At 53.6% G+C, this 22,373-nt stretch overlaps 1 protein-coding gene across 1 annotated transcript in view; it reads right to left on the bottom strand.

Annotated features, from left to right (window-relative positions):
* TBX5 (T-box transcription factor 5) overlaps positions 1-12,939 on the bottom strand; it is a 42,642-nt gene extending 29,703 nt beyond the window's left edge. Inside the window, exons 1-5 of the mRNA XM_082667236.1 lie at positions 12,755-12,939; positions 11,036-11,130; positions 8,800-8,919; positions 7,820-7,967; positions 4,135-4,287 (exon numbers count right to left, since the gene is read on the bottom strand). Of these exons, the coding sequence (XP_082523362.1) occupies positions 4,135-4,287; positions 7,820-7,967; positions 8,800-8,919; positions 11,036-11,130; positions 12,755-12,901 (663 nt within the window). The 5' untranslated portion in view covers positions 12,902-12,939. The remainder of the gene's footprint in view (positions 1-4,134; positions 4,288-7,819; positions 7,968-8,799; positions 8,920-11,035; positions 11,131-12,754) is intronic.
* Positions 12,940-22,373: the final 9,434 nt, after the last annotated feature.

Below are 22,373 nucleotides of genomic sequence, written 5' to 3'. Positions count from 1 at the left end.
AACCAGTGAGACAGAGGTTGTAAAAATTAATGAGAATAATTGTTGTGAATTTTCACTTTTGAAAAAAAAAAAAAACCCTCTCGAGGGCCAAAAGTCTTAATTATGTCTCTCTCTTAGGGGTTCATTTCCTGGTCCCAAGCAGAAGGCTCGTACCTCATAAATACAGGCTCCATACACAATGATTTAAGCAGGAGGAAAATACCTTTTAATGGCAAAGTAAGTTAATATCGGGGGAGAGACATGCTTGCATACAAAGCCATTGTTGCAAAAGCAGTGAAATGAAATGCCCATGTGATCTTTTTGTAACACCTAAATATTTCTAGGGATTGCTCTGGGAGCTGCTGACAACTGCAGCGCAAACCTTCCAAAAACATGTTTCACAGAGTGAACAGTCGCTGGGGAAGAGTCGAGCGTTTAAGTATCTTTTTCAAGCTGTCAACCATCTGAGGGAATAACTTCCAAATCCAGCTTGGGATCCCATCTGGGCTCAGGAAATATGTCGTGTCATTGGAACCCCGTGGTATACAGGGTGTGTGACAGCAGTGTAAGAAATGAACCCGGTCACGTACCTGCCTCCACCTGGTACCTGGTACCTGCCTCCAAATCAGTCTGGAGGCACTAAGCCCTTTGGACCCAAAATGGGTGGCTCGTATTTTTCCAAATTGTCCTGGCAATTTAATCTCATAGACTGCTTTTCTTTCCCTGCGCAATTATCCAAAGCGTAACGCTGGGCAAAGAGTCCTTGGATTGAAAATGCAACCACGGAATGAAGCAACTAAACCACAAAGACTAACATTTGTAGCTGTGTTTCAACCACAGTAATAAGAAGTTATTTCAAAATCTGTCTTTCAGATTCTAAAATAGGGTAGGCAAAGAGTTTTCCAACACGTGTGTTTTGGATGGAGTTGCCCCGTTAATAAACTGATCAGCTAAGTAGTCGATCAATGGAATCATCACTAACACTGTGCTGATTCTGTACCAGGTTCTGCACAAAACACATTCCACGGATTATCTCATTTTAATCCCCACAAAGACAATAACAAAAAAACAAAAAATAACTTCTCTTCTTATCCCCATTTTACAGACGAGGAAAACTGAGTTAAATCATTTGCCCAAGTCAAATGGGTTTGAACCCAGGCAGTCTGCCTGCAGATTCTCATCCTAACCCTACAGGAGAGTGAGGAACAGCTCAGGTGGCTTCTACCCGTGAAGCCAGGAGTCTCAACATCCCATCCAGGTGGGACAATAAAGTAACAAAACAGAGTCCACAAACCACACTCAACCTGACCCGCTTATTTAAGTCACACATCACATATCCATGAGAGGAATGTCTGCAAGGGCCTGGATTCTACTGGAAAAATCCATTGCTTTAGACTTCCTCCTGACAAAGAAAATAGGTGTCTTTGGTATTCAATAACTAAATACTGGGGAAAACCTCATATTGGGGACAGTGATTGAAAGTGCTCTCCTATGAAATCCCTCTTCTGGATGTCAGGCTGGCTAAAAAGACCTATATGTACAGCACAACCAGGCTCCCTGGCCCAACCAATGAAGAAAATCAGTAATTCCTGTGTGATCCTCAAATACAGCTATATCCATCACTCAACTGACCATGGTCATCATTTCATGATATAGGTAAGTCAAAGCATGATGCTATATACCTGAAACTCAAACAGTACGTATGTCAATTATACCCCAATAAAACTGGGAAAAAAACAAAAACAAAATACATATATCCAAATACATACTTGGAGACCCACGTTTTGAGACCCATGAGTGTTTAGATACACAATCTCCTAGATTGTGTTCAAAACTCACACATACACACCCCATTGGACAGGCACTCCACACACACAGATCACCAAATATATTCACTGGAGAAGATTTTTTTTTTAATATAGAAATCTAGGGGATGTGGAGTATGTTCCTAAGTGGCTACAGTGATAGTTTCATGGGTATACACATATGTCAAGCTTAGCGAATCGAATACATCAAATAGTGCCGTTTACTGTATGAGAGTTATGCCTCAATAAAGCTATAAACAGAGAAAGCATGCGTGGTCCCCCAGATCTACCCACTCCTGATGGACCCCTAAGATCTTTACTACATAGAACTTAGGAATTTCCCCCAAAAGACCTGAACACCCACGTGTTTCCTTTACAGATCACTTTCATGTGTCTATCACTTCCTGTCCTCTGTGGATGAACATGGGTTTCCTTGGCAGAAAAAAAAAAAAATCCCACAGATTTTTGGACCCCCTGTCGGGACTAGCAGGCTCTAAGCGTACATATATATGAGGAACTGAGCATCCTGGTTGCTATGTTTTCCTTTTTTTTTTTTTTTTCCGCCCTGTGGCCATCACCACAAAGCTAAACATAGGTTTACAACAGCCATGGAGGAAACAGGTTTCTAGCAGCCAATCTCAAATTAGCCTGAAACAGTGCTGGAACTTTCAGGACACTTGACCTTACTTTTCCGCTCTTATTGGTTCAACGAGTGGGAAGAACTTAGAAAAAAAAAAAGAATCCTTCTTTCCCTGTAAAAAGTAATTGCGTGGCGTGGGGGGAGGGGGGGAGTGAGTTTTCTGCTGAAAGGAAGCTCTTCTCTCAAGGCCTGGGATCCCAGACAGGCCGTGTGGCCTGGACGTGACCATCCATCACAGCTTGCCTTGGTCACTGACAATCTGAATTTGGAGATTTACCCACAGCATTTCATTACTGCCCTTGCTTCATGGGGGCAGGGGGCGGGGGGCGGGGATTAACCAACACACAGACTGCATGAAATGACCTTCAAGAGGTGACTGGAGGCTTTAGGGTGCTAAGCCCATCTCTCACCCTACCCTGGCCTCTCCTGCCTGGCTCCACAGTCCATATAACTTCCCTCCACCCCACTTTTCCCTTGCAGGTTGGGGAGGGATAGGAGCTGTGGAGGGGGAGGGGCCCCTATCCCCACGTCCGTCTGGGTAAGTCATCCACATGGCCCGCCCTCACTGATCCCATGTGGACCCCCTACTTTCCCCTCCCACAGCCCTCTAACCCCAAGTCACTTCATAATACTCCCAACCGTCCACAATCCCACAGCGGCAGCGGCCTCTCCCCAGCCCCTATATCTTGCCTTTCCTGATTCCAGATCTTTCCGTAATGAGGCTTAGGAATCATTCAGTCCTGCCCTCCCCCCCCAATAAAATGAATCCACGTGCACTCAGGTTTCTAAAGAACAGACATGAACCATGACGAGTCAAGACAAGCCCTTTCTCCTGGGCAATACTCCCCCCCAACCTGCAGTGATGGGGCTCCCTGTTCCAACATCATGGTCAAGCCTTGAATGGCCCAAATCGGGGCCTGGATTTCGAACGGCGTGGAGGTCTGACAGTGACACAATCCACCTGCGACATCCCACCTCTATACCACACTACAGCCACCAAATGATGCATTGGTCGCGTGCATGCCTCCCCTCGCCAAGCTGTATTTTTGCAGGATCATATTTAAGTCCCCAGAGCTTTGATCCAGGCAGCTGGTGACACAGGTTACTCAGTTTTTGCTTTTGTTTTAAGCAATGCCAACCTTGCTTTAGTATGTGGTCCAGGGTCAGTGATCGCTGAAACAATTAAGGAAGCATCTGGGGAAACCCAAACTCAAGGTTTCCGGCAACTTTGCCACCTGCCCCGATTGGAACTGAAATGCATCCAAAGGGCAGAGTGGAGGAGGGAAGGAGACTGACCCCCCACAGAAAAAGTGGTCCCAGGAAGGGTAGCACCACGTCCCCACCCAAGAGCACGGAGCCGGCCAATACGGGGACCTTTCTTCTCACTGATCACTTCACGACTGCAGCGAGATGCCTCCTTGTTACATTTGAGTCCCGAGCATTGATAACCACGCGGTCATCTATGGTTTGATCATTTCGTTTCTATCTGGGCTGTGTGTGTGTGTGTGTATGTGTGACTTTCGTGCCAACCGCATGAATGTAGTACAAACAGCTGTGATCCTTAGTCTGCAGCTCTGTCCCTGCCCCAGCCCACTGAAGCAGAAGTTGGTGCCCACCGTGCGGAGGAATAAAGGTGCCCATAAAGCCACTGCGATTCATGCCAAAAAGCGGGCGGCCCCAGGCCCACCGGTTCCTGGGTACTGGGCTCACCTTGTGGTTCTGGTAGGAAGTCACCGCAATAAACGCCGTCTCAGGAAAGACATGGGTACAGAACGCAGTATTTTTTGAGCCAAATCCATTATTTTCGTCCGCTTTCACGATGTGTAATCTTGGTTGGTATTTGTGCATGGAATTTAGAATAATCTAAAAATAATAAAGAAAATGAGATTGTAAGAAAAATCAAACCCCTTTGTTTCCATAAAGCCCCACTCTCCACCCCAAAATTACGTTCCTTATATAGGCTCTCGGAGAAAAGGTCCCATTTTTTTCTCCTGTTTTTGAAAAGAAGCCAGTGATTTCATTAAAAAGAAACATTTCAAAAATGACAATTTCCATATGAAAGAGCCAGGGTAATATTCCAGGAATCTACCCAGAGCACACACAGCAGTAAATCAGAATGCTTAATAAAGTTAGTTTAATAAATTAACTCCCTGCGTAGGGCATGTCCCCCCCAGAGGGAGTGATGCAAGTTTGGGGCAAGGAATTGGTGCCCGCCTCGAGGAAGCCTGGGCAAAAATTTTGGAATGAAAGGACAGCAGAAACAAATACACAAACATATATATATATACAAATAACTAGCCCTGCCCAAGAAAAAAAGGCTCAAAGAGATGCAAAGGAAGAGACCAAGAATTTGCAGAACTGGAAGAAATATCAGAGGAAAAAGAGAGGAAAATGGTGGGAAGGGGGAGACTCTAGGGTGTGAGTTGGGTGGGAGGGAAGCACCCACCCCACCCCTAACATCAAACAGGGGTCTGGTTGCCCTTGAGATTCCCTGTCTCCATCTTCACAGTATTTCAGGGTCCGCCACCGGAATTATCCCCAGACCTGGCCCCAGACAGCACTGTGGCATCTGCTTTGGGGGGAATATTTCTCTCCTTCCTTTCTATCTTCTCCATGTCTTTGGGGGGGGGTCCCAGGGGCTAGTGGGGGGTCTCACGGTTGCAGCTCTTCTTACAGACACCATTGTGAATATCAGGAGGGGGTGTGCAGTCACCACACTCTTGCTGGAGCGGAACTTTCGGAGAAGATGCGCATCTTTACTAAAAACAACTGAGTTTGTTGTTCTTTTGGCGCCGTGCTTTTGATGCTCCCGGGAAGCTGGTAACGCTAATATCTCTCAAAACGTTCTGATCTATACCCACCGAATGGGCGAACTGCCGCGTTTCACGAGCTGAAAAATCTGGCCTGCTTTTACCCCAGGACCGCAAACTGAGCGGCGGAGGTAGTCTCAGTGTCTTTGATTGGATGACCCTGGGGCAGGGTTCTCGGGCCAACCCTTGAAACCGACCTGGAGGAGGGGGAGGGGAGCGCGGCCCGACTAGGCCGGGGGAGGGGCGAAAAGCTCGGGACCCCGCGGCTCCCCGACCCCGGGCCGCGCGGCTCTAATCTCCGGCCGCCGCGGCCCGGCCGCCTCCCTGACCGATAGCGACGCCGGCCGGGGCGGCGTGGCGACAGAGAGACGCAGCGGGGCCCTGCGGGCCGGCGCGGCCACCATCCCGGCTTAGCCAAATTGCTTTGACGGCTGGGGACAGTGTGGAGACATCAGCGCGAGGGCGATCTAAATGGCCCTTAATTTCATTAGGGCGGCTCTGGACTCAAAGTCCGGAGTTTGGGGTGGGAATGCGTGGCAACTGGGTAGTCCGGAGCGGCTCAGAGCACCGCGCCTTCCTCCGCGGAACTGGAAGGACTTGAAACTCACAGGGGCGCCCAGGGCTCGGGACCGTGCGCGCGCCTTCCCCGGGGGTCCACCCCAAAGGCACACCCGGGCTGCAGAGGGAAAGTTAAGAAGCCCAGACCAAGGTGCCACGGAGGCCCAGCCTCCAGAAGGACGCGGTCCTGGGAGATGCACGCAGGACCTTTACAAAATGGTCCCTTCTCTCCCCAGCGCTTAACCTAAAGCATCCGCAGGGACAGCAGGTACACCGTCAGCCAGCCAACACCCACGCAAGGTGGAGGTCACGTCTGCGCTGGGATGCACCCCGAGCTGGCCGCTGCAGGCAAAACACCGTGGTTGAAACGCAAAGGAGGCCCGGCATTTTGCCTAGAAACGCACCCCGCCCAGCCCCTTTCCTCTCCCTTCCTACAGCGTAGAAGGGGAATAGGCCTTCCTTCTCTCTTCTCCAGTGGTCAACAGTCCGACCTCACACCAACCACGTGTACAGTGGCATTGAGCGCATCAGTGGAGGGCCCTGGTCTCCTTCCCACCACAGACTCAGTGCTTCAGCCCTAAGGCCCCACAAGAACGGATTTCTCATTTGGACCTTCACAAACTGTCCTCCCTCCGGATCAAATGCATTTGTACCCCGTCCCCTCACGTCCCCAAACTGGGAACCCTGTGTGTTGATTCTCCAAAGTGGCAGGACGCAGGTCACTTCTGCAATTAGAGAGACCTGGCCTCAAATCCCTGTTCCCAAATACAAGCTGTGTGACCTCAGGCAGGTAACCTCCCCTCCCCCGGACTCCATATAAAGGCTGTGTATTTCCACCCTCCTCTCTAGGCTGCTATGAGGATCAAATGCCCTAAGACGAACCGGCCTCCTTGTTTGGAGGAATCATCAAACTAAGGGTTGCAAACTCTGAATTCAGAGACTGCGTTCTGTCCCGGTGATTATTTCCAATGAAGAGATTTAGGGACATTTTCCCTCAAATCAGTGTTCTGTTCATTTGTTTTTCTTTGGGGGAAGAGAGGATGATACCCTATAGAGAATCTACTAGAAGCTACACATTCTCTTGGAGGGTGGGGGACTGCACACTCAAGATCCTGCAGTTTCAGGGAGCTCATCAGGCCCCTCTCTCTCGGGGCCAGTCCAGACTCCAGGTGTAGGACCCTGATCTTGGTCTGCCCACTCTGGGCATGGTGGGAGGAGGGGGGAAAGCTGGAAGTTGGGAAAAAAACAGATAAACCCAAGAGCGTCGAGCTAAAAGGGGCAGGAGTACCGGAGTTCGCCTCTGGTGGGTTGGTTTCCCCATCTGTAAAAGAGGAAGCAGGGGGCCTCAGGTCTCCCTTTCAGCCGGAACATCCCCATAATATGGCAGGATTTGCAAGGAGGTAGGTAAGGTATACAGCTCCCATCGTGGTCCAGCCTCTGCAGTCTGTGCTGAGTACCTGCCGAGCTAGAGGGCCCATGTTTTCTGCAGGACTGAAACACTACTCCCCACCCCTAATCACAGATGGGGCTGAACGAATAGGAATTCCAGGCCCAGAATGAGCTGCCTTAGTCACCCCATGACCCCTGTCCCTCAGCAAAGGCAGGTGGGTGGGGTACTGGTAGCAGGGATGCAGGGTGAGAGCCCCAGGCCAGGAGACCTAGGGGGCTCGATCGCCAGCCACCCAGGAAAGACACACCCAGAGCGTGGACTAGTGGACCACAGGGAGGACTGCAAAGGGGAGATGTCTGGGTAGGAGAGAGGTGGAGAGAGCCAGGAAGAATTAGAAGGTGTGAGAAATAAGAGAAAAGGAAAGAGGAGAGAAAGGGGAAGAGAAAGGAAGGCCAGGTCAAGAAGGGAGAGAGAGTAAAAGACCAAGGCAGGTGAAGTGGAGCAAAGAAAGAAGCATGGGTGGGCGTGAGGAACGAAGAAGAGAGAGACAGTCCTGGAGAAGAGGGAGAGGAGAGTCAGGCGAGGAAGAGAAGGTGTGAACCTGAAGATACGAGGAAGAGCTGCACGAGGTACTCACATGCCCAAATGGGTCCAGGTGGTTGTTGGTGAGCTTGAGTTTCTGGAAGGAGACGAGCTGCCGCATCCAATGCGCCCCAGTGGCCGGCGAGTCCGGGTGCACGTAGAGGCGGCCCGGCATGGCGGGCTCCGCTTTGCCCGTCACAGACCTAGACCAAGGAGAGGCGCCACCCCGCCTAGACTTAGTGCACCGTGGTGCCGGCTGGTTCTTGAGCAAAGCAACGGCTGCCGACTACGAGAATGATCTGGAAATGGCCTGACCCTCAGGTCTTGCTTGGGCATCTGCAATGCCAGACGCGCAGAAAGCCTGGAGCTGGTGTCCAGGCGAGCGCTCCCACCACCACCGCCGCCCGGCTCTTTCTCCTTCCACCTAATTCCTCCCCCAGCACCAAGGGCGCCGTGGGGAGCCTCGCAGCGTCTCTCTGCCCACGAACAACTGGCGGGTACTGGAAGCCTGGATGTGCAAAAAAGTCTCGGGAACACTCCTTGAGGGCTTTCCAAAGGGGCTTCGTCTTCAAGCCTCTGCACTCTTGGCAGCCGCGGGAGCAACGTACCCAAGGAATGCGCCTCTCCTCTCTTGCCTGTTTAACTCAAATACCCCGGACTGATTTTGCAATTTCATAAAAAAGGCATGTTCAAAGCAGGTAACTCATAAAAAATAACTGTTAATGGTTTATGCCCCCAGAAATAGCTCCAACGCTTGGTAACAATACCCTTTTTAAAAATCCACAACCCTCCGGTGCAGCAACAGACATCGGCACTTTACTTCCTCTGATCCTCAGTTTTCTCGTTTATAAAATGGGGGCTAATGGCTGCTCTTTTTTTTCTCAGGGTGAGGTCAGGAGGATGCAGCGGAAGGGGCAGCAAAAACCTCTAGCACACAGTAGGAGCTCAAAACAATGTTTATTGGTTCAGTGGGGAGAGGGAAGTTTGGTCTGCACGGTCCTCCCTGCCTTCCCCGCCAGCCGCTACGGTGCCTACCATTTATTATCTGCGAACTTGTATCTGTGGTCGTCGGCGGGAACGATGTCCATAAGAAGAATGTACTTCGTTTTGGGATTAAGGCCGGTCACCTTCACTTTGTAACTGGGAAACATCCGCCTAGGACAGACGAGGAGGAGACACAGAGGCAGAGGGAATTAATGCAAACATTCTGAAGAGCGCGTCCACAAATTTTAATGGAAGAATCGATCGTGGACGAGAAACGCGGCCCCTGCTCCGCTCTTGCCAAGATCCATCCCAGGTTTCCCTCCAAGTTATGGGGAGGAGAAAGGCCAAGAGATGAGAAAGCAGGCTGGGACTATACCATCTACAAGAGGAAATAGAAAGCAGAAGGCGAGGACTTCTACAGACTGGTTTCGAGGAAGCCCTGAAAGGGACCCCTCATTTCAACTCTTGCTAAAGACTCTTTTCAGAACCAGACACCTACTTTTTAAATTTGGGGTCAGGAAAAGGCTTGTTAAAAAAAAAAAAAAAAGGAAAAGAAAAAAGTTGGCTTCCTCCGCCCAGCCAGGTGCTTTGGCCGCTCTGAGCAGCGCTGCGCGTCACGTGGGCACCCAAGTGGGTGCTCCCTGGGGCTGCCCGCGCGTGGGTGCCCACGGCACGTCCCGGCTTCACTCCGCCCCCAGGATACAGCTCGGTGCGTTACCTCTGACACGAGTGTCGCGCAGGAATTTCTCCCTAAATGCCCCCACCGCATCTCCGAGGCGCCTGGCACTCCTCCTTAGAGAGTCCAAACGCTTTGGCCCTCCTCAAAGAAATTTAGTTTCGGAAGGAACCGGGCCGTGCGCGAGGATCTGGTGCTTGGAAGGAGGTTCCGCCGCCCCGCGTGTGCCGCGCCCGTCTCCCTCTCCGCGCACAGGCGCACTCCCCGTCTCCATCCGGCCTCGGGAGGAGGGCGCCCCGGAAAGCAAGCCTTCCCAAGGCCGCCCGGGGCGCAAGGACCTGTTGCTGGAACCTGGCTCGCTCAGGGATGGCGGGAAGGGGTGGCTGAGTGGAGACCTCTCCCTCTGGCCTTGGAGCCTCGCCTCGCGGTGTTTATCTGCCCGAGCGAGCGCGCCTGGAGGCGGAGGCGCCGGAGGCTTCGCAGGCCTTTTATAGTTAAATCCCGTTGGCTCAGGCTTGGGAGGGAAAAAGGAGGCCCCGGCCGCCCTTTCCTTCCTCGGCGGAATGGGAAGAGGACCTGAGTTCTTTGGTATAAACAGAACGCGCCTCCTGTTCGCTCGGGCCGAGCGGGGGAGCACACATTGTTTAATTTCAAATAATAATAAATGTCACTGTTGTCAGTTTATTGCGAGAGGCTTGGGCTGCAGAAGCGGTGGGCGTCTGGCGAGGCGGCTCCACCCGCCCCTTTCACACACTCGGTGGCTTCGGCCTACCGGATGCTCGGCTTCACACGCCTGCTGTGCGCAGACTGGGACTTTCTGCCCTCAGGGACGCGGAGGGCCAGACCAGCACCGGTAGGGACGTGGCGGGGTTGTCCCCGCACCCGGGCGCACTCAGACGCCGAGATACCGAGTTGCACGACCCTCCTACCCCCTCCCGCAGAAGTCTCGCATTTCTAGCTAAAACTGTGAGCTTTTAAGAGGAACTCCGGGGTGAGTGTCTTGATGAAACGGCCGTGTTTATCGGTGTCTGTATATAGAGCCCGGCGTAGCCCGGTTCCCTTTCAAAGGCTTCGCCTGCTTTCTATAAACAATGAAAGAGGTAGCGAATACATTCAACGATTCCGAGTTTGGCGATCGGGTGGGACTCTGGAACCGCTCCAAGGTCAGGGAGGGTGGGAAGGAGGGTCTGGGCCAGGAATCAAGTCTGAGATCCCATGAAACCCAAACCCCGTCTCATCTCTGTGTGTCTCTGCAACTCTCTGTTCTCCCGTTGGCTCTCCCACCTCATCCCTCCTTCTCTTATTACTAATCCATCCAGAGAGCACAGCCTCCCAAGCTCTTGCTTCTATATACGAGGTGGAAGAAACGCCCAAGTCCCTGAGTTGAATCTTTCAGGCTTTTCCCCTCACAATGGGAGATCACTGGAGGAATTCACCGTTCTCCTCTTTAACCAGAATAGGGTCAAATGAAATATATTCATATTCGCTCGCTCTCGCTCTGTCTCTCCCCCCCACCTCTGGTTCTATTCTCCCCTTTTACTGGTCTCCCACACCTTTCTTAGTCTCTCCCACAAGTTTCCTGTACCTTCTCCACAGAGGTGACCATCTCACCTGCCAGCCTTGGTTATGATCATTTCCGTGCCCACTTCGTGGAATTTCAGCCACAGTTCTCTTTCATGGAGAAACACCTTAATCCCTTCCATGCCCTAGAAGAAGGAGAGGAAAAGTCAATGAGCCTTCCCTCCCCAAACTCCCCCAAAACAAAGAGCTTTCTCTTCCTTCCCCCTCGAGCCAGTGGGCTCATAGGCTGAAAACGGCCCCCAACCCACGGCAGCACTGTCTGGGCTCCGGAGCAGCCCCTGCCCTGTGTATGCTCTCTCCCGGGCAGGTCTTAACCCCACAGTGCAGAGCTGTCTCCTTCTAATGCCACCAACACAAGGCTAGCGAAAAAAAACCCAGCCATCAGAGTGTTCCAGTATGTGCATGGGGAGGACGGGGCTGAGAAAAAAATGGGACCAATCCCCATCCGCTTTAGCCAAGGGGCAGCTAAAAGGAAAAAAAGAAACCCAACCTCAATCCTGAAAAACCCACCCAGGATATTCTTATGCAGACACCCAGATGTCCACACGAAAAGAGACAGACGTGCACTGTATATATGCGTGTTTATTCTCACCATGGCAGTGCATAGGTAGACACAGGTGAAATATAAAATTTTAAATATTTATATAATAGGTTTCCACAATCCCAAACAAAAATTAATTCTCAAATGTCTCTATTAGCATACGTCCTAGGCCTTCCTCGCATCCAGCTTCGTTCATTTCAAGTTGTTTGGATTATGGGCAAAGCGATTTAACATTTCTACCTTCAACTACAAGTTATTTTACAAAACCCATACCCAAAAAATTACATACAAAGTCTTCGTTTCGCAATAATCTGTAAACGTCTAACAAGTACATTTGTTTTCCCCTGAAAGAAAACCTCTTAAGTTTCTGAAAACGCGTGCCCACTGTCTCACTACAGATATACGCGCATCTTCCTGAGATGTGAAGGGCAAAGGAGAGAGACAATGAAAAAGCCAGGAAGGACATCTAAATTCCAAAGAAGGGTTTTAGCTGTGTGCAAATATCTTTTCTGGTCAAGACACCCCGCTTCCAGCCCTCTGACACCCCATTCCAAAACCATCAAGGTCTGCGGACGACGCCTTGAGCGCCCAGGGCGCCGGGGGTGAAGGGCACAGGGCGAGAGGCGAGGCTTCACGCTCGGCTCGGGCCCAGCTTCCAGCCAGGCGAGCCCGGGCTCCCCGCGCCCTCCCGGCCCAGCCGTGCGTGCTCCCCGCCGCCGGCCCCGCGGAGCCAGCCCACCAGGCCCCGGCCGCCAGACAAACGGTGCAGCGCGCGAGGTTGCGCGGTGGCGCGGAGGAGGCGGGAGGAGGCGAAGGCTACGAAAGATCTGAAGAGGGGTCAAGCCATCGCTCATGCCGGCCTGAAGCGGCCGCTGACCCGACCCTTAGTGAGGCGTTCAAGCCGAGTTTACACCTAGTGCAGCAGGAAAGAAATGATCTGGGCCATTGTTCGCTGGCCCCAAACAGCCGGATCTTTGAGGCTCCCCTAACAACTTCAATGTATTTCAAAAATCCTCTGGCCGTAAAGATAATCGTCACAATAAAGTGGATGGGACTATACTGGCATTTAGGGAGGCACGGCAGAGAAGGGTGGAATTGAGCAAGGATGAAAAGAAAAGGGGCAGATCATGGGCACTGCCCGCCCCCCTTGCCCAAACACTCGAAAGAGGGGCTTTGGTTCCTGCAAAGGGCCCCGAGGCCCTTCTTACCTGCTGGGTGAAGGCGGCCTGCGGGGACGACGGGGACTTGCTGGGGGCCCCTAGCGCGCTCTCGGGTTTTGAGTCACAGGGTAGATCCTTGGAGTCTGGTTCCAGGGGTGTGTGAGCCAGGCCAAAGCCCTCGTCTGCGTCGGCCATGGTGAGCCCGGGGCCCTGTGACCGCTCGGGGTCCTGCTCTGAGGACGAGAAGGAAAGAGAAAGACAGATGGCGGGGGACGGGGGGCGGGGGCGCAGAGGAAGAAAAAGAGAAGGTTGGAAGCACAGTTCTGGTGACAGGAGGGGGCAGTGACTAGGCTGCCACCCGCAGTTTCCAGCTACCAGCGCCTCCGTCCCCAGCTGAAGGAAGCTGCAGAAGGTCCCGTTATGATTATCATTACTATTACTTTAAGACCACGCACAGCCTCTTGCGAAAGACCCGCGTCACAGCGGGAGGAGGCGAGGCCCGCATCTCCCCTTCGCAGGCTCCCCCGCGATAAGCGAGCTGCCCATCAAATTTGTCTGGACTTCTGGGAGAGCCAATAAAGATAAGGCCTGGGTATTTTTGGAAGCCATTGGGTACGAACCAAAAACAAAACAAAACACAAACCCGGTGCCCTTCTGAGATTTTTTTTTTTCTTCATCAAATTACAAGAGGCCAGCAGAGCCCCGTTTATGAAAACTCACAAGAGGAATATTTTTCTGCAGCAGGCAGAATGCCTGAAAGAACCCGCCTCTCGCAAAAACCAAAAACATAGGAAAGGAAAGAGCTGGAGATCCAGAAACCAGGTCCTGAGAATTCACGTTCATCTTCTATCAGTCACAGGCCTTGAAATGAAAAGTCCTTTAACATTGAGTCCTCCCCTTTTCCCCAACCGTAAGCAACATGAAAAGTAGAAAGGAGCCAAACAGAAAGGGCAGGAAAGCGGCGGCGCAGCGGTTCGGAGGGCGGCGCGCGGCTGGGTGCCGGAGGCCAGCGCTGGGGGCGCGTTCTCCTCGTTTTCTCGGCTCTCCAGCCCGAGACGGGCATTTTGTCGAGCGGCCTGGCCGAGAGGAGCTTCTCCGAGCTTCCGTCGGGCCTGGCTCGCTGGAACTGCAGGCCCAAGCTCGGGGTTGGCGACGCTGGAGTGGTGCCCGGATAAATCCTGGGCTTCCGGCGTTGAACCGGCCACTGAGGTCCGACACAACTTGCAGAATGGCCCGGGGTTACAGGCATGTGAGGTTGGAACACACAAAATAACAGCTGCAGAACGGTTCAAGCCTGGAGGAGCCTGCCTCCTGCTCTGATCTCCTTCCAACATCCTCTACGTTCCCAAGTAGGGATTTCCTCCCTCAAAAGCCGGGAAGACTGGGAAGGAGGCGCAAGAAATGCATCCCCCCTCCCCCAAATCTTAGCAGTCGCTTGGGCAAAAGGCTGGATCCCACCCCGGGTCTGCAGTGGCCGGAGACCCAGAAATGGTGCCAAGGAGAAGACAAGCTTCTGAGGCCCGACTCCCACCCAAGCTGCCTCTTGCACCACGCCCTTGGGGTTTGGGAGAGGCGGTGATAGGAGCCCCCGAAGCCTGCTCATAACAAAAGAAAGTGGGGCTGGCGTGCCCCACGTGCGCTTCCATTTCACCGCCGGCCGCAGGGACAATCCCACCGCGAGCCCTGGCCGGGGTCCCGGGGAGCTCGGGGCTGGCGGGGCCGAACGAGATGCGGCTTGACAGAACCGGGCCGCGCGTCCTGCAAACCTCAACGCCTCTCCCCCAGCCCCGGCCGCCTCCTTGGCTCCACACGCCGGGCAGCTCCGGGCCGCGCAAAATCTCCGCGAGCCGGGCCCTGCAAAATCCGAGGCCAGGCTTCGAGTGCCGCGTTCCGCGCCTCCCTGAGCCGCTCGGCCGGCGGGCTGCCTCCCCAGCCTCCCGGGCCATCTGCGGAACTGTTACCTCGCTCGGTGAAGCCGGTGCATTCACTGCATCCCTTCTGGCTCCTAGCAGGGAAGCCGGCGGCGAGGCGGGGGCGCGGGCATGGTGGCTCCGGGGTGTATGGGGGGGGACTGCTTCCCCAGACCAGCGGCTACCGCTGCCTACAAAGGAGGACCCACCGCGGGAGCCTCGGCAGTGACTGCCCACAATTCAACACACACCTCCTCCGCTTGCGCTCGCGCTCCCTAAAGACTTCCAAGTCGTCAGGCGCCAGAAGGGCTCCGAAGGAAGCAAAACAAGCAGCCTCCGGGAGCACCTCCAATAATATAATCTCAGTGCTCTGCTTCTCCCTTGTGCCCACAGGGAGGGAAAACTGGGAGACAAGAGGGAGCCTGGGAATGGTCGACGTCCTTTCTGAGCGCAGCTTCCAGGGTTAAAGTTCCGGAATCCGAGGTAAGAGTCGGTCTCTCTCCCTCTCTCTCTCTCTGTCTCTCTCTGTCTCTCTCTCTCTCTCTCAGAAATACAAGCCGACTCAGCTGAGCTCGGTGACGTTGGGCTGCCTTGATGCTTACAAAGTACTGAAATTGCCTAACCAACTAGCTCCCACTGCACGCCGCCTGCCTCTGTCTGTCTCTCTCTCTCCCCCTCCCCTCCTCCCTCCTCCCTCTCCCTTCCCACTCCCTCCCCCAACCACCTTTTCCATTAGATTTCCCGAACACTCAAATCACAACACGACTCTCAAACCCAGACCTCGAGATCACCCCCTCCTCTCCACCCGCTCTCCAACCTCCATCCATCTCTGCTTCTCTGAGCGCGGCTCGGAGGCTGCAAAAAATCCTGCACAAATCATCGCAAACCCGCTCGGCTTCTGCCCGGGAAGTAATCTGGGTGACGCGGCTGTGCAGAGAACGGAGTAGGAACGCACGAGGCGTGCACACACGCGCTGGGAGCCTCCTCTGCAGCCTCGCCCGCGTTCTCTCTCCACCGCTGACCTCAAGACGGAGAACTGCCTGACCCCGCCTGGCCCAGCCTGCCGCCGCTAGCCGCCCTGATATCTCCCCCCATCCCCACTCATCACCCCGACTCTGAGAGACTCTGGGGTGAAGGCAGGGTGAAGGTGCGTGGGGATGGGGGCCAAGATCAAAGATGCCCAGAAATCGCCCTGCGCTCCCACCCCCTCAGGGCCACCAGACCTCCCGTGCCCAGTTTTATTAAAATAATCAAACAGTCACTGGGGGCTGGCTGGGGTTTTCATCTCCACTCGCCTCCTCTCCCTGCCCTCTCCCTATCTGAAATGTATTATTTTGAGGGTCGAGTTGAAGAGGTCAATAGAAGCGTAAACACAGTCAGTAGGTCTTAGCCTGAGCAGACCCAGCTTGGAAAGTCAAGAATTAGTGCTTGGAACAAACGTCAGGGTCCCCGTTGTTGTTTCTCACCCATGTCTCTGTCACCCTGTTCTTTTCTCAGCCTCTGTCTAGAGATTCAAGCCTGCAGGCCAAGGTCTGGGGAGAGGGATGGAGGGAGGAGAACCGCTAGGGAGATCTGAGGCTGCCTCAGTGCCATCCTCTATGGCCCCGGGAACTAAAATCCCAGCGCAGGCCTGATGCATCGCTGCAAAATTCCTAAGTGGATTGTCCAACCCTAAAAGTGGGGCAACTGGGGAGAAAACCAACCCAAGCATTCTCTAGAGTTCTCACTCCACCTTCCAGGTTTGTTTTCAAACAGCCTTTTGCTGAGACAGTTTATTTATTTGTGAAAACACCCTCACCCTTCCAAAATGTCAGCTCAGAGGACTTTGGGCTTGCTCAGGGGTCGACCCCCGGCCAACGACGGAAAACAAACATGGCTTCAGGAAAAACCTGCATCTCCGCATCTCTGGCAAAAAGGAAGGGGAAATCCAGAAAGAGCTCTCCAATCCCTTTACATTCTCAGAGATTTGCGGATAAAATAAAGTCCCATAAATAATCTGCAGGTCCCTCCCGAGAGGGAGAATCTGTACTCCCCCAAGTAATTGCCTGGCCCAGATTCACTTAGTTTGTGAAGTGCAGATTCTGCGGGCCACCAAGTTAAATTGGGATTTTGACATCTCAAGGGCGAATCTATTCTTGCCAGGTGACACTCTCGCGAGCAAGAGAGTGCATTCTTATTTCCACGGTGAAAAAAAGAAGCAAGGCTGGGAGTGGAGTGGATTCATCAGGGCCGAGCTGGGGAGGGAAGCCAAGGGGCCGTGGGCAGGCCAGTGCTAAGAGAATCCTCTACCCCCCACCCCAGAGCTCTCCAGGGCGACACTCACCTCCAAAAATCCTACCTCTTCTTTCCTGCGCAGATGCCGAGAGTAACGCCTCGCTGGGAGGGGTGTGTTCAGATGAAGAGTTTGGAAAGGACCCCCCAAAAGAGACCCCTTTTAGGCCAAGCCTTCTTCCAGCGTCTTTCAAGAGTAGTGTGTACCTCCCAGCTCGAAGTTGGTTTGTGGTCTTCGACAAATTAAATATTACTGTTTATTACCAGGCATACCCCAATAAAATAAAGAGGCAACCAGGCGATACCGACTATCTCACCAGCCGCTGCACCTATAAGACTTGGAGACGTCACGAGTCACGCAACCGGCCCGCGCGCTGTCACGCTCGACTGGGGGGCAGCGGCGGGACGTTGCGTCCTCTCCGTCTTCGCCTATCACTCCCGCCCGGGTCTGCGCAGCCACAAGTCTCAGACGCCTGGGCCACGGGAATAAATAAAGAAATAAACAAATCCAACGCTCTCTGGGGAAATGGGGGTGGCGGACATCAGCCACAAATAGAGACAAGATCGATTTGCTTAGGGAGAGGGAGGGGGTCTTTTGGCGAAGGGAGGTGGGAGCCCACATCAGCCCATGGATTGGAAAAAAACCGAGTTGGCGGGGGCTGGGGGGGGGGGTTGGAATCGAGGTCTCTCGCAGGAGGTAAGAGTCTTCTCATTATTTAAAAACAATTTTTTCCCAGGAGGAGCTCTCGGCATATGACTATTGAGGCGCCTCTCTAGCTGATTAAGTTTGGGACGCGATAACTCACTGCCCGCTTGCCGGCGTGCATAGAAGTAATTACTGGGTTAATCGCGGAGGGGAAAAGACACAGAGACGTTTGGAGCAAGAGAGAGTCGTCCGCAGCGTTTCTCGCTTAGAAGAAGTCCATTCTGCGAATCCTCCTTTTGCTAGGTCGGGGGATGCAACTGGTCCCAGCGTGGCCCGGCGGGGGCGGGGTGCGGGAGGGTGATTTGTGCAGAGAAAAATTGTAGTGCCGGGTCCTGCAGAGGGACGAGGCGCTCTATTTTGTTTTGTAATGACGATTATTATTATTAATATTAGTCTCGTCAGGGGGCATACCTTCTAAGCAGCCGCGTGGCGGATGCGCACAAGCTTTTGCGCGCAACTGGAAACACACTAGGTTCAGTTGCGAAACGTACCGCATAGACGCCCCTGGCGGCGCTGAAAGGAGAGCTAGGCCTACCCAGCACGGAGCGAGCGAGCGAGCGCCCGGCCTTCTGGAAAGGGTAAGTTCCCCTCCTAGGGGCCCCGAAGGAGCCGGACATCGGACTCTGGACTTGCCCGCAGCTTCGGGGTTCGAGCCTGGGTTGCGCGCGTGCCCCCAGCCCCACCCCACCCCCCGGGCTTTCCGAAGCACGGCTTGGCCCCAGGCCGCGTCTGTCTGGGGCTGGAGCAGCAACAAAAAGTGCAGGAACGCAGTCGACCGGGCAGCCTCTGGAGCTAAGGTCTGGCCCGCGGGGAGACCTGGCAGTGGTTTCCAGCGCCGGACGCGGGCGCCCGGGCCAGTCGGGCGGCAGACTCTGCTGCTTCCAGCAAGCAGAACCCGTGTCTCTCCTCTCGGCCGGGCCGCAGTGACTTTCCCGAGCTTCGCTTTCATTTCCCAAATTATTAATAGTTATCTTTTACCCACTCCGAGGCCCTTTGGGTGCAGCGTTTGTTCCCAGATGCCCGAGAGCGCAACCCCAAATCCTTCGCCCAGAACCTGGAGATGGGTTTCTATTTGACCTCTGGGCCGAGGTGGGCCGGAAACGGAGGCCTGGGCCCCGCCGAGACTGGAAGGGGAAAGCGAAACTCCGAGCGGGGCGAGCTCTTTTCCGTTTCGCTCCTTTCTCTCGCATCCCTGGCGCGGGCCCCGCAACGACCCGGACCGACTCACAAAGGATTCCGTATGCTCCGCTATCCCAGAGGGTCCGGAGGCCGCACCACTGGTAGAATAAACTGAAGACCTCAACTAGGTTTGAGAATCTCCATTATTTCCCCAGTCATCGGACGGTTAACTTGAAAGAGAGGCTTCGATCTTCAACCTCCCTTCCTTCTTTCGGAGGACCGATGCTTTCCCCGAACTGCCACCCCCATTCCTACCCCCATCTCCACCCCCACCCGCGCTCGGTTTTCTCCCGAAATGTATTTTCCTCATTTTGCAAAATTCCTGCCTTCTTTTTAATATTGCAGTGGATAGGAAAGCAGAAGTTCCTATGTTAAAAATCGAAAACAATAAAAGCAAGGGCGACCGCTGTTGATCTTTTTCCTTCACTCTTGCCTTCTACTTTTAAGAAAGTCGCATTCTGGGGCTTCCCTGGTGGCGCAGTGGTTGAGAGTCCGCCTGCCGATGCAGGGGACGCGGGTTCGTGCCCCGGTCCGGGAGGATCCCACATGCCGCGGAGCGGCTGGGCCCGTGAGCCATGGCCGCTGAGCCTGCGTGTCCGGAGCCTGTGCTCCGCAACGGGAGAGGCCACAGCAGTGAGAGGCCCGTGTACCGCAAAAAAAGAAAAGAAAAGAAAAGAAAAAGAAAGTCGCATTCCAAACCACCGTATTTCTTTCCTCCCAAAAGAGAACTCGCTTAAGAATTCACCCCATTTCCGTTTTTCTCCGAGATGTGTCCCCGCCTGACTCGGATCTCTATCGAAGGCAAAAAGTAGGTAGAAGTGCAGATGGGACTGGGAAAATTAATAAGAATTATAACAACAGTAGAAATGATGGCGAAAGCAAACTTCGACCAACTCGTTTTGCAGAAGAGAGGGTCAGACTGAGGGTGGGAAATTCCCTCGTTTCTCAGGCGGTCACTTTCCCTGCTGCCTAGTTAAATATGGCTCTGTTGTATTTTTTTCCAGGACTGCAGTATCTTCCTTCCCAATGTTTTACTCCGTTCCTGGTTTCCTCCCTTTTGACCAGAAGTATCCGGGAATACTGGCGGTTATGATTATTTCAATATCCACTATTCTCCAATATTTCCACCAAGAATTAGTTTTGTTACTTACTTTACTGAGCAGGCATGTTGAGGTTGCCCCCTGTGCTTTGGAAATATTCCCCTCCCTCCACTTCCCCAAGTTTGGTGGACGAGATTTCCCCCACGGCCACCACCACCCCAGTCAGGTTAATGAAATAAGAAATGGCTACGGGCGGGAACTTCATTCGAGAGGCTCAGCCTGGAGCATCTCAGCGCCGGAGATCTGCAGAAGAACAGAGAAGGCAGTACCACACTTGGAGGCAAAGGAGCCCCTGTTGCTGCTCCGTCCACCTTGGCAAGTCCCCAGTGGAAGAGAAGGGCGAGGGTCTTGAGCTGAGAAAACCTGGATCACACCCCCCCCTCCCGATTCCGTAGGCTGCTCTGAGCCTGAGAACTCCAATCGTACCCGCAGCCTAGAACCTGTAGAAAGGCCTCCTCATTTAGTCACCATGTCTGCAGGGTCACAATGTCCCCACAGCCCCGAAAGGAGTGGGGGGTGGGGAAGAGACTACATTCCAGGGCTCTGACCCTGGAAAGATAGAGATTTAGGCTAATACCTCCAGGTCTGGGATGCAGGCGGGATGGGGGGCGGGAGGTGGCTGTCTGGACACTCCCTCCCTCAGCTGGAGGGTGCGGTGGAAACTTGGGAGCCTGCTGCTCTCCGGGGCTCTGGAAAGACAAATTTTCTTTGGCAAAGGGAACGGTGTCGCGCTGTCGACACGGCAGACTATTTTTCTTGTTTCCTCGCAAGGTGGGGCGGCGGGCTGGGGGGAAGAAAGCAAGAAAGAAAGGGAAATTAAATCCACACGTGTTAAGCTTTGCTCAAAGGGCAGAATTCAAAACGGAGACGAAACTCGGATTCTTCCAGTTCTGGCTGCCCGCGGGCCTCTTTCCAGACAGCCCGGGTCTCACGGAGCATGGCATCCCCACCGGAGACAATTCGATCCGATGTTTCACAAAGCGTTTTATTTAAGGGGGAAGGGGCATGGTTTCTCTCCGTCTACCTGCGGAGAGGCAGAACACGTAACAGCAAAGAAAATACAGAAGATGGCAGTTGTGAGAATATTGACCTCCTTTAAGAAAGTTCAGCTTGCTATCTCCCCGTCAGCCCAGTGATTCAGGTAACACTCACCCTATGGCCGGGGTGAGCCAGGCCAGTGATTTTGGAAAACCCTAAGGTCTGATCAGGCTTTGGGCCTGTCTGTTTTAAGAGAACCTTAGAGGCTGTTTTGTAGACGCGGGAAGAGGCAGATTCATCTGCAGGGCTAAACCTCTCATCCCTTCCTCGTTTCTTTCTGGGAGAAACTTGCCGGAAAGGAGTTCTGCACCGGTGCGGGGTGGAGGATGGAGGAGGCCACCCTGCCTGGAGCTGCGAGGGAAAACTCTAGTAATGACCTCGAGGAGGTGAAGGGAGATGGGTGGGGGCATGGATGACGAGGGCGGCCAAACCCCAAACTGGAAGGATCTATCACCAAAACGATTGCTTGGTCGAGACCTCTAATTTTTCTTCCCTTTCAGCTCGGGCCGAGAGCGCCCCAGCGGGTCGCCTCTGGGCTCCTTGTACTGGGTTTCTGGCCTTTGGAGACAGCCTCGACAGCGACAGAAGGTTCCGGAAACGGGGACCCCAAACGCCTTGCTCCTCCGATACAGCCGTAATCACACCCGGAAAACACTGGGGTGAAACCGACAGAGGCTGGCCGTGGGGTGCAACTGACAGAGGTTCACGGTGGAAAAGTTCCCGGCAATTGTTTCCACAAGGGCCCTGGGTTTCCTGGTCGCCATGGCAACCCTGGAGTCCCCTCGACCTCTCAACCACCGGGCGCCCGGAGGACAATCGCCGCGCACTTTTGCCGCGCGCCCTGAGGCCTGCAAGGCGCTTCCGTGCTTCGCCCTTGGCTTCCCAGAGCCTCTTCAGTGGGCTCAACACGGCAGGGATTGAAAAAACTCCCCTCTTTTTATAAACGGGGGGAGAAAAATCGAGATTTAGTAGAACTTCTGCTGGGTAGGTTCGGGTCTCCAGCAAAAGCCCCCACTTTGAATGGCGAATGATGACCTCCGAGACATGCGCTCACGCAGCGGGTGGGTTACTTTCATCCGAGCCCGCATCCGGCACATCTCAGCTAGGGACCTGGGTCTTGAGGAATCCCAGGGGGTTCTCTTCACGCATACTGCCCACCCCCATGGCACCTGAGGCTCCCCGCGCGTCCGTCCAGGCAACGGTTTCTCCTGCCTGGAAAAAGTCTCCAAAGTGGGAGGAGAAAAGCCAGGAGCTAAAACTCATGGCATTAATGTCTGCCAGATCTCATTGAGAGAAAAAATAAATTATACTCCTTTTCCTTTAAGAGAGAAAAATGTTGGATTGTGGGCATACTATAAAGAGCATTAAATAATACTTGGGGGCTGCATTGCTTTCTCCTTGAACCTGCAGGGGGAAATGCCCCTCTGTGGGGTGGCCAATGGACAACACAGGACAACTTTTCT

The sequence above is a fragment of the Grampus griseus genome, assembly GCF_964374135.1.
Source record: "Grampus griseus genome assembly, chromosome: 12".
In the NCBI taxonomy this organism is placed as follows: Eukaryota; Metazoa; Chordata; class Mammalia; order Artiodactyla; family Delphinidae; genus Grampus; species Grampus griseus.
The sequence above is the reverse complement of the archived record's forward strand: the minus strand, read 5'-3'. Positions and strand labels throughout refer to the sequence as shown.